The sequence below is a fragment of the Octopus bimaculoides genome, chromosome 2, assembly GCF_001194135.2.
Source record: "Octopus bimaculoides isolate UCB-OBI-ISO-001 chromosome 2, ASM119413v2, whole genome shotgun sequence".
NCBI lineage: Eukaryota > Metazoa > Mollusca > Cephalopoda > Octopoda > Octopodidae > Octopus > Octopus bimaculoides.
In genome coordinates this window covers 143996063-144007555 of record NC_068982.1, presented here as the reverse complement: position 1 = coordinate 144007555, position 11493 = coordinate 143996063, and the positions used below count along the sequence as shown (strand labels likewise).

Genomic DNA, 11493 nt, shown 5'->3' with positions numbered 1-11493 from the left:
CACCAAATATACAGTGCGTGTGTTTTTATTGGCTAAACTGGCAATATGACCATCCCCAAGTACAACAATATATATATATATATATATATAATGTATAGACATGTGTATATATATATATATATATATCATCATCTTTTAACGTCCGTTACCCATGCTGGCATGCATTGGACAGTTTGACTAGGGCTAGTAAGATGAGGGGCTGCACTAGACTCCAGTCTGATTTATTTATATATACATATTTATATAACCACATATCGATCTAGCTCAGTGCTCCACAACCGGTATGCCATGGCACACTGGTGTGCTATGAGATGATGCTAGGTGTCTCGCAGTGTAATTGAATATAATTTTTTCCCTACACTTTTAGTTATACTTTTAGTTTAGGTGTACTGCCATATTTTGAAAAGAACATACATGTATTGCAAGTGAAAAAAGGTTGCAGAGCACTGATCTAGCTATTTGATGGACTCTCCTGTCAAAGACGACATATGAGTGTGCAGCTTTTGTGGAACGCCTTGCACAGATGATTTGTTTATAGTGATCAAATATATGTTCTGTACATTAAGTCATTCCCTCCATCAAATCCATGTTGCTTGAACAGGTGCACAGTGTACCATACATCAGGTGTTGAAGTGATCACAGAGCAACACGAGATGAAGTGTTTTGCTCAAGAACACAACACACCACCTGATCTCGGAACTGAAACCATGATCTTGCAATCATGGGTGCAACACCCTAACCACTAGGCCATGCACCCTCACATGTATATATATATATATATATATATATGTATGTATATGCTGCTGAGACCCCCTTCGGTCATGACTGACCATGGGATTGCACCTAGAAAGTTACCCTCCCAGGCACAAGTGCGGGCAAGGTTGTTTATGGAAGACCAGCAGTCGCCCATGCATACCGGCCTCCCCTTTCCACGCTACCAGTGTTATCCAAGGGAAAGGCAAAGGCCGATACAGCTTGGCACCCGTGACGTCCCAACTCATTTCTACAGCTGAGTGAACTGGAGCAACATGAAATAAAGTGTCTTGCTCAAGAACACAACACGCAGCCAGGTCCGGGATTCGAACTCACAACCTCAAATCATTAAAGAACTTATTCTATAATATATTTAGAAAACAGATAGCTAGGTTAAGTAGAAGTATTTTAAAGCAGACATGCAAATTTTTAAAGTTTTTAAAGTTTTGATTTGAACTGGATTATACATGATGCAAGGGGAATAACTCGTATTCTTATTATGAACCATGTAACCAAAAATTGTTTCGAATTTTGGCACAAGGCCATCAATTTCGGGGTTGGAGGTAAGTCGATTATATCGACCCCAGTGCTCAATTGGTACTATTCTCAAAAGATGAAAAGCAAAGTAAACCTTGGCGGAATTTGAACTCGAAACGTAATGATGAACAAAGTGCTGCTAAGCATTCTGCCTGTCATGCTAATGATTCAGCCAAAAGTCATAAAATATGTACACACACACACACATATATATATATATATATATATATATATATATACACACACATACACATGCAATATGTATGTCTGTATGGCTGTGTCACACACACATAAGCTTCTTTCAGTTTCTGTCTACCAAATTCACTCACAAGACCCAGAACTAAAGTAGAGGGCACTTGCCAAATGTATCTCACAGTGGGACTGAATCTGGAACCATGTGGTTGAAAATTAAATTTCTTACCACGTAACCACCGCACCTGTGCTTAGACACACACACATGAGTATGCACATAAAGGCAGAACAAGTGCTTGTGTTACACAGCTATACTGAAATATGCAATGTCTTGATCTTATGGCACGGTTGATTTGACAAAAATAGCCTTGATTATTGTGTTGGTGGCACTTTGGGAAGGCAATATGGAGTAAAGGACATGAAAGAAAGAGTCTAAAGTACGAAGGACCTAGGGAATACGAGAAGCGGTGTATGGTGCTTGCAGTGGAAATGGGATGTTGTGAATTATGAGGTGGGTAAAAAGAAAGACAATGCAGGGAATGGATGTAACCAAGTGTGTACTTAGGCAACGAGACTAAATGCGTATGAATAATAGACCAACCAGAAATAGTTAAAGCTCGGAAAGGCGTTCCTATAGAATAGAATTAGAAATTATCTAGTATAATTCCTTCGGATATGTGTTTTAGGCATCACAGATTTCAATTTGGCAAAAAAAAAAAAAAACAATTTTCTTTTTGCAGGGAATTTTTTTTACCCCATCCTTATTCTTTACTGTAATTTCTCAATTCTGATTTTATTTTCCCGAAACTTGTTCAGATTTATGTTATAAAAGTTTAACGTATATTTTTGAGAACCTCTCAGATATTTAAAATAGAAGACTGAATTTTTTTTTATAGAAAGTAAAAAGTGAAAAGGGTGGAAGCAAACTCTTTTTATTTATTTATTTATTTATTTCAGAATCGTAATCTATGTTTAAAACATGCACATCCAAAGAAATTAGTTTTTGGTGCACAAGGTAGTTTCCGACTCTGTTCTATAGCAACGTCTCAAAAGTGATAATACATTGGATAAGCAATGTTCTGAAAGTGGAAGGAGACGTATGGTCAATACTGGAATGCTTTTGATCATAGACGTGCAAGATTGACCAGGCCTGACTTAAGGACAATCAATAACAGCAAGCAGGTATATGATCCCTGTATATTTATTTACTCCTAACCACGCTTTATTGGTATTTGTAAACAATTATAGTTTAGTTGTGTAAACTGATTAAACTTCGTTTTATAAGTGTCAGCACCCTCATACATAGAAATTACTTTCGAAACCATTGCTTTTAAGAAATTCTGAACAGCAAATTTTTGAGTGCTAATTATTTTGTTTAAACATACCCCAAAGGACAACTTTGCAATACCTCAAAAAAAAAAAAAAAAAAAAAAAAGAGAAATCTTGGTCTGCCAAACTAAAATTTTGGCACTGTCATGGTATTAGCTGTCAGAAGTGAAAGTAGAAAAATCTGACAAGGAACGTTACTGCTGGTTTGAGTTGATTCTTTGGCTACTGACAGCTAATACCATGACTGGCCGGAGCGAGCTATCTGTCTGTCTGTCTGTCTATCTATCACTCGAAAGTTATTGGAACAAACTTGACACCTATATCCATGCGTTTGAAAACACACAGAGTATAAGGGTACTACTAAAGCAGAGTGGTCCCGAACGCGCAGCCTAGTCGTGAGTGGTCGATCCTATTATACTTAAACTTCAAACTTCATTTGTTTTCTATTTTGATAAATTCTCTCTATTGAAAATTATATTTTTATATTTTAAATAATTTGCAATTTCAGAAAATATATTTTTATATTAAATTTGCGTTTTCTAATTTGATAAATTCTACGGACACAAACAGAGGTGAACGAGTGATAGATAGATAGAGAGAGATAGTGAGATAGACAGACAGACAGACAAATAGATAGCTCCGGCTAGTCAGTAGCCAAAGAATCAACTCAAACCAGCAGTAACATTCCTTGTCAGTTCTACTTTCAATTCTGACAGCTAATACCATGACAGTGCCAACATTTTAAATGATTAACAAGAACACATATCTATAAGGTAAATGAAATCATCACTAGCTTGGGTGATTGATCTTTGCAGAATAATTTAAATTTAGAAGTCCATCATTCGTACATTAGCGCTGTGTGCAGACTGGCGTATTCGCTCTATATTTATTCCGCAAGTAATTCATGGAGGGTAAATATTTATAACATACATACTCTACCTTTTAATAACAGAGTCATCGGAAAAAAATATTTTATCTAAAGAATGGCGGTGTTTTTTAAAGTCTAAACACTGATAATGTGGCTGTTGGTAAGGTGTAACAGTGGGAGATCGATTATCACTAGGGGAACTGTGATGAAGAATTTTATCCCGGCTCGATTCCGATTTATAATCTGATGAAGTTGGGTTTGAATATCTTTCTTCTTGTGCGTCTTTGGACGAATGCCTATGTTTTGAACGATGTTTCTTATGTTTGTTGTCCTTGTGTGACTCTTTCATTCGGGTTTCATGTTTGTCTCGATTTTTCTTTTTATGTCCATGTTTTTTTGAATGCTTCTTCTTGTGCGAATCGAAAGATTCTTCCGAGCTGGACATTTTCCTGCAATATGTTTTATTACAGACAAGTGATTTCACATTTTATTTATGGAACTACAAATTGTTTCGATATACACCGTCATACGGTAGGTATCGGCCGAGTTTAGTCACCCTGAAATATAATTCCGGTTTCAATATTTTCTAGATGTTTATCTTTGCTGCTGATTGAACAGGTCTTTCGTCGAAGGCGTACAACCATGACTATACCATCTCTGTTGCAGATATAGTGCATCTAGAACAATCCTTCTTTTATGAAATATACAGTCTGTTTTGAAAGAAATTTAGCTGTTATTTCTTAGAAGAATGACAGCAACTAATTTTCATTGACTTATTTATATCTACTGATAAGAAAGAACGACAGAATTCTGCTTTTGAAGTTGCTAATGTTTGTCGCGAGCTAATGATATATATGTGTTTGCGGGAGACCATCACAGAGCGGTTGGTCGTGAAAAAGATGGATATTTTATCCGTTTTAATCGAATGTAAGATCAGGTTCGTTACATGAATTATAACAAAAGCAAACTCGCAAACGTGTAGCAGCAAATTTTATTGATAGAAAAATTATGTATGTATCGTACATAAATTATTACAGATTTATTGGTTATCAGAACAGTAAGTAGGAATAGCTTCACCGCGTTGGTTTAGCTATATGGAAAAGTGAAAAACGAAGGTATAAATACGCCGCCAATTGTTAAAACAGGGCAAGAGCCACGAACTGCTTTGCTTAAATATCTGCGGCGGTCTACCGTGATTCAGGCGCTAGCAGGGTAGGGCGCGAATCACCAGAACATACGAGATGCTGGTTACACCATAACTTCAAGCTGATTGATCGATTTTGGGGTTGTCTTTATGAAACTGTTGTGACATACTCGTGATTTTGAACTGATAATTTCATGGTTGGTGTTCCAATCACTACATGTTTAAAGTGCCTAGTAAATTCAATGCGCGTAACTATACATAGTGGTTTTTTTATAAGCTACAAGAAAAAGATTTTAGAAGATTGAATTACGCGACGGCTTCACATTGATTAGTTGCTTAATAGACCGATCACATGAAACTGCTATGGTTTCGATCGTGGTGTCTAACCGGTTACCAAAGCGGTTAGATTTCAAATCAACGCTATAGTATAAAGTGTAGAAATGGAGCAAAATGGCAGCAAAAGTGAAGGCTTTCTCCATGGAGATACTGCTAACAGGAGACACCAGTGTTTAGAAGAGGAATATGCAAAGTTGGAGGAGGTACTGTTGGCAGTAGTTTGTGCGACAGGAATGCTTGAAGGCCATGGGATGCATGAACTTTCCTTTGTACACAGAATAGAGGTCTTATAAGAATCATGCTACTGGGTAAACGCCATACAGTTCTTCATTGCAGCTACGAGTAAACCGCTTGGAAGTCTTAAATTTTTGCTGTGTATGGTATGTAAAGGGTCATACCTAAAGTTGTGATTCTAATCAACCACTTAACTATTTCTGATAGGTCAGGAGAGAATCACTTGTACTTCTAGGGATAAGTGGCGTGAAACTGGTGGAGCTCCGCCCAGTCGGATCATTTGAAATGCTATAGAGTCCGGAGAAAAGAGGATGCTATGTAATATGTGATTATGTTTGGCAATTATAATGGAACAGATGTCAACTGGCCTGATAGATGCAGAGACGTTTTGAAGCGGAAAAAGGAAATTATGAACAATCTCTCTTAAATAATATTGTATTTCGGTAAGGCTGGCAGAAACGTTAGCACGCCAGGCGAAATGCTTTGCGGTATTTCGTCTGCTTCTACGTTCTGAGTTCAAATTCCGTCGAGGTCGACTTTGCCTTTCATCTTTTCGGGGGCGATTAAATAAGTACCAGTTACGCACTGAGGTCGATATAATCGATTTAATCAGTTTGTCTGTTCTTGTTTGTCCTTTCTATGTTTAGCCCCTTGTGGGCAATAAAGTAATAAGAAACGTTAGCACGCCGGGTGAAACGCTTAGTAGTATTTTGTCTGTTTTTATGTTCTGAGTTCAAATTCCGCCGAAGTCGACTTTACCTTTCATCCTTTCGGGGTTGATAAATTAAGTACCAGTTGCGTACTGTGGTCGATCTAATCGACTGGCCATCCCTCCCCCAAAATTTCGGGCTTTGTGTCTAGAGTAGAAAGGAATATTGTATTTCGGTGTTTTGATATTCATTGATGAATATTGGATTCTGGCTACACAGTCTTTATATTTCGTTTTGTGATATGAATGTTCTGCAAAGATGATATTCTACTCGATAGCTATTTCATTACTTGAATGTTTTGTTTTTTCAAAATTTTCAAATATATATCCAGGTAATTAGATTGGATGTTTCGATCATTAGCTGAATGACCGATGCCAATTTTCTTGTAAAATAATTTCTAGTTTTAATATCACCTAAGTGGACAACGATCAGTCGGAATGTCATCCTCCGTTCAGTAAAGGAGAATGTCCCACAGCTCTACCACTTTACTTGGCAAGCTCATCGAGAGCCCACCAGATTCTCCTTTGATGACTATCTCATCCCATCTGCCTCTGGAGTCCAACAAGGTGACCAGCTCGGACCCGCTCTTTTTGCACTGGGTATCGATGACGTTACCAAGATGGGAGCTGATCTGGACTTGAATGTCTGGAATCTTGACGATGCTTGTTTTGTGTGTATATGGGTGGGGAGTTCTGATAAGATCCTTGCAACTGCAAGGACGATGATTGAGGAACTTGGTTGTAGGGGCTTTAGCGTCAACAATTCCAAATGTGACTTCTGGCTCCTCAACCATTCAGCACACATCAGCAGATTGTAAACCTGCTTACAGATTCCAGCCTCTCTATAGCGGTTCCTCCAACTGTGTACTGGCTATCGATCTAATTACCTAGGCAATGTATTTACTGCGAAGTAATTTCCTGTGATGAAATTTCAGAGAATCGTTTACTTCCACACCAACCGTAATCAAACAGACTTGTAATGAAAGGAATTCTCGTCACCAGCATGCTTTCTTTTTTCTATTGACACAGTTTATAAATATCATATTATTCTTAAATATCATATTATTGAGATGCTAGGTTGTAATTTGAGGGAAATTTGACTGTTGTTTCTAGGTAAAACCCTAACACGTAAACGGGTTTCAATCATCAGACACAATAATATCGATCTACCGCTTGATATATTGGGGCTCATAGCCATCAACTACATTGTACTCTGTATCCCAAGCCAACATCAAACTTTTAATCGTTCTTATATTTGTAGTTTATTTCCTGTACTGAATTCAAAATAGGTTTTAATTCCTAGTGAGAAAAATAAACTTTAATATAAAATTTCTGAATATTACTTTTAAATTTTTACAGCTGATTGAAAATAGGTTAAAATGAAAAAAATAATAATTAAAACTCCTTTACTTCAAGTAGAAATGGAAATACTCGGCGTCCTATAAATAGGATACTGAGATAATGTGATATAGCTTATTTAATGTTCTCATTCACTGTCCTATTAATGGGTTAAGCCTGTTCAAAACAAGGGAAGTAACTTCTTTTTGGATTTCAGAGTTGTCTCCAATCTCTTGACCAGAATTGTTTCTGTCTATTGGAGAAACATAGAACCTGCAATTCAGCACTTCGCAGTTTGATTACATTTTTAATTCCCCATAGGTAAGGTGATGGTTTTGGAAATAGTGTGAGATCGACACATATAAGGAGGTAACCCAAAGTAACCGGAAACGTTCTCTATGGAATTAGTCAGTTGTAGTTCGAGCTTCCGCCGCTAGAAGCCACTTGATGCCACCCTCGGACAAAAGTCTGCTAACCGGCGTCATCTAGATAGCTCGTACTGCCTCGTAGTACGTCTTTGTTTTGCAATGCTTCTCTTTTCGTCGATTTTTGTAATGGCTGAAATGAAGAAACAGCGTGTTTCCATGAAATTCTGTGCTTTGCTGGTGTGTCCTGGAACTCCTGCCAACGAATCCCATCTATTCATGAAATTAACCTGTTTTGCTCGGTAAACTTACACGTATCATTGTCTACCAGTTTGCATCTAATGGCACGATAGAGCGTTTTAATTGGCAACCAAAGCCTTGTTCAGATATCAGTAAAAAAAAAATAGCTAGAGTATCCCATCCTTGTTCTATGGGATATACGTTCTTGAGAAAGAAAGAATCAGTTGCCTACCAATTAAATATCTCTACGGTGGTGCTCTGACTTTACGGTCAAATGTTTGTACCTGTTTGCCCCCAGACATTCCCCCGGGAGTGGTCCCCTGTGCTTGTACACAAACGTTCAGTTATATCAAGCGATCTTTACTTCCCACTTTATTTCAAATTACTTCATTAATTCATTTTCGTCGCATCAGTATAGTTCAATCGAAACAAGTTCTCATTGATAGAAACTTAATATCTGAATCTTAACAAATTAACTTAGTTCCATCAGCCAGTCTTCGCACCAGTATTCCTGATAAGATGAGAACGGCAGTGATCAACCTTGCAGTTCTTGCTTATAAAGGTATACACACGCGTTGGAATGCACACACATTGTGACAAATATGTCAACACAGATACGCATACATAATTTTATACAAAAACTATCAACTTTACGTTTTCTCACGCAATCACGGCTCGTGTATAGGTACTGAGGAACTTCAGCACCCCCTATTTCTACTCGATATTATCGATAACATTCAATATAATGAGTCCTTTTTTTACTTTAATTCTTTCTTTATACTTGTAGATTATATAATCGTTAAGCTTAATGTCAGTAGCCATCCCCTAATTTATGAAAAAAATACAAAAGTCCTTGTATAGAACTGTGCGCTTCACAGTACCAGCGACACGGTGTTTGGCTGTTGTGCGCATGCCCACATACCCGAGGTAGGAAGCTGCACGCTAGGGAGGCAGATAGCACTGTCGTTCATGCAGTGCCAACCCCGGTGTGCTGAAAGATATGTTTCTTGAATGTGATAAAGTGTAGAATTAGATTACTATCCTGCTTCCAGCTTCAGTGTTGCTACCAGGATTTGAAAAATAGGGCACATCCCCTCCCCTTAATTTGTGATTTACGGGGGATTTTTGAAAAACAAGAGGGAATTCGCGGGGGTGTTCAGTGAGCAAGTTAAACACACTACTCGGTAGTGGCTAAAACGCGAACCGATCAAGTTTATGTATAAATTTTCTTTCTATTTGTTTGTATTAAAACAACGGCTAAAAATTTTCTGAAGCAGCACCCCCACTGATTTTATCTACGAGCTGCCTCAGCAATCACGTCAAATGTTTGTTTATAATATAGGGTGTTCCAGAATAAACTATTTTAGTGAAATCGGACAATTAAAAAAAAACTCCCTTTTATTTATGTTTATCATGTTTAATGTGTTAAAAGTGTATAAATTTTAAAATTTGTTTATAATTTTATAATTTTTTAATTCTATTTTTATTCCTGTTGGATACCGCTTACCTGTCTACGATAGGTTTTTTTCAATTTAGCTGCAATCATTTTGTCTACCTCCATCCCCAGGATAGAGCAATAGTTTAGCTAAACTTAAGGAACACATTCGGTCAGCAGCGCAGGAGATAACTCCTGAGATGCTTCAAAATAAGCTTCGCAACGCTAAGGATAGATTAAAAATCTGCAGAGATACAGACGGGACACGTTGAAAATTTTCAATAAAGTTTTGACGTAAAATTTATAAATCTTTTTGTTTTGGTATCATAGTTAACTAATAAACAAAATTCTGTCAGTTTTTTTTTATCTGCCTGATTTCATTGAAATAGTTAATTCTGGGACATCTTATATATTATTCGCTGAAAAATTTTGATGAACATTTGAACTATGACATAGTAATAACTGCATGCATTAGAACTTCCTTGAAAAATGGTGTCTGTCATATAATTCTTTTCACATTTGTGTTGTCGTGCATGAACTGTTTATATTGAATCTATTAACTTCACATTCTCTTAAAAAATGTACCTAGAATAGTTTTACTTGTGTTTGATTTAAAACATTGATCTGAAAGAAAAAAAAAAATTATATTGATCTACATCGCAGTCTTCGTCTTTCTTCTCGTTCCTAAATGACCCAATGTATTGCTGGTTATTTATATTTTTTCGTGTTTCTTTCCAGAGTTGGCCAAAATCATTTTATTCTCCACACTAATAAAAACATTTCTAATGTTGAGGAATGGTTTTATAGTCAATAATATAGAGCTCAGTATTTGACTGGAAGGATGGAAGGCAAAGTTGTCGTCAATGGCATTCGAAATTAGAACGTACATGGTCGCAACCAAATGTCACAAAACATTTTATTCGGTTACTGCACACAACTATAAGGGCATGAAGACATATTTTTGAGGGGCTTGCGCAGTTGATTGTTCTGATAGTTTTAAAGATAAGATATTGAGAGATTTGATCAGATAGAAGTATTGTTTTAAAATTTCCAGTCTACGAAAAACATAAATAAAAAAAATAAAATAAACATACGATATTAGAAATATCAAAAACTCTCCATTTCAAAGATAAAAAGAATTTTATTAATATAAATAAAAATGTTTTCTGTTGAATTTATAAGTGATTCCAAGGGAGCCTGTGACTGTAGAAAGTGTCATAAACTTCATCTTCTCTCAAAAGTGTTATCATTATAGAAGGTGCAGCCGTGATTTGTTGATAGCAAATTGAATGTTTGTTCTCACGAGTTGGTCCTTTACGTAGAGGAAGTGTTAGGGATCTAGCTGTTAACGAGTTTTTCTCGAAGTCCATGTTCAAAACATTAAGAACTTTTGTCTGTCGATTGGTAAGACCGTCAAACAAATTTTCAAATCTATTTTCAAGGCGCGTTAGTCGAGAGTTCAACTGTTGTTCTAAGAGACGTCTTTGTTTTAAGTGTTGAACATGTAAAGAGATTTGTCTATCGATGGGACAACACATAAAATTGCCTAACGTGCTTGTTAATTCGAAGCGTTGCTTTAGTTCGAGGAAAGATAAACACCTTTTATACTTCGATATTTCGTTTTTAACGTCATCTTCTTGTCTGCATTTATACATTTGTATCGCCATGTTTTGACTATCTTTTATTCTTTCTTCAATAACCTCATTGAATTCTGCTGAGCAAGGTACACCTGTCAGTATAACATTATCATCAAAAAATCTTTCATCAATGCCTGAAGGCCTTCTTTTCGCTAAAGGTCGATCGGGTGCATTCCCTAAATCACTTTCGTTTGTTCTCTTACATAACAACGAATATTTTGGACCTGTTTGCACGCTCTCAGTCGGTTCAACACCCTTTCGTTGTAAATAGTTTGATCTAGTCAAATTTATGTCATAGCAAGCGCTTACTTTTTGGGACATCGATGGTCCAGATCCAGATGTATTAAATTTATTTATATCTTCATTTAATTTCACA

The 11493-nt window shown here is 36.7% G+C and overlaps 1 protein-coding gene and 1 long non-coding RNA gene across 4 annotated transcripts in view; one reads left to right on the top strand and one right to left on the bottom strand.

Annotated features, from left to right (window-relative positions):
- The window catches only part of LOC106875158 (probable ATP-dependent RNA helicase DHX34), a 50217-nt gene extending 45936 nt beyond the window's left edge, over positions 1 to 4281 (bottom strand). For 2 of the 3 annotated variants that reach the window (XM_014923177.2, XM_014923178.2), the window contains exon 1: positions 3751 to 4281. In XM_014923177.2, the coding sequence (XP_014778663.1) occupies positions 3751 to 4124 (374 nt within the window). In that variant the 5' untranslated portion in view covers positions 4125 to 4281. The remainder of the gene's footprint in view (positions 1 to 3750) is intronic. The other variant, XM_014923179.2, reaches the window with a different exon arrangement.
- Positions 4282 to 7518: 3237 nt separating this feature from the next.
- On the top strand, positions 7519 to 10544 carry LOC128247034 (uncharacterized). The gene is made up of 2 exons (XR_008263449.1): positions 7519 to 8107; positions 10219 to 10544. It is a non-coding gene; the product is annotated as an uncharacterized LOC128247034 (long non-coding RNA).
- Positions 10545 to 11493: the final 949 nt, after the last annotated feature.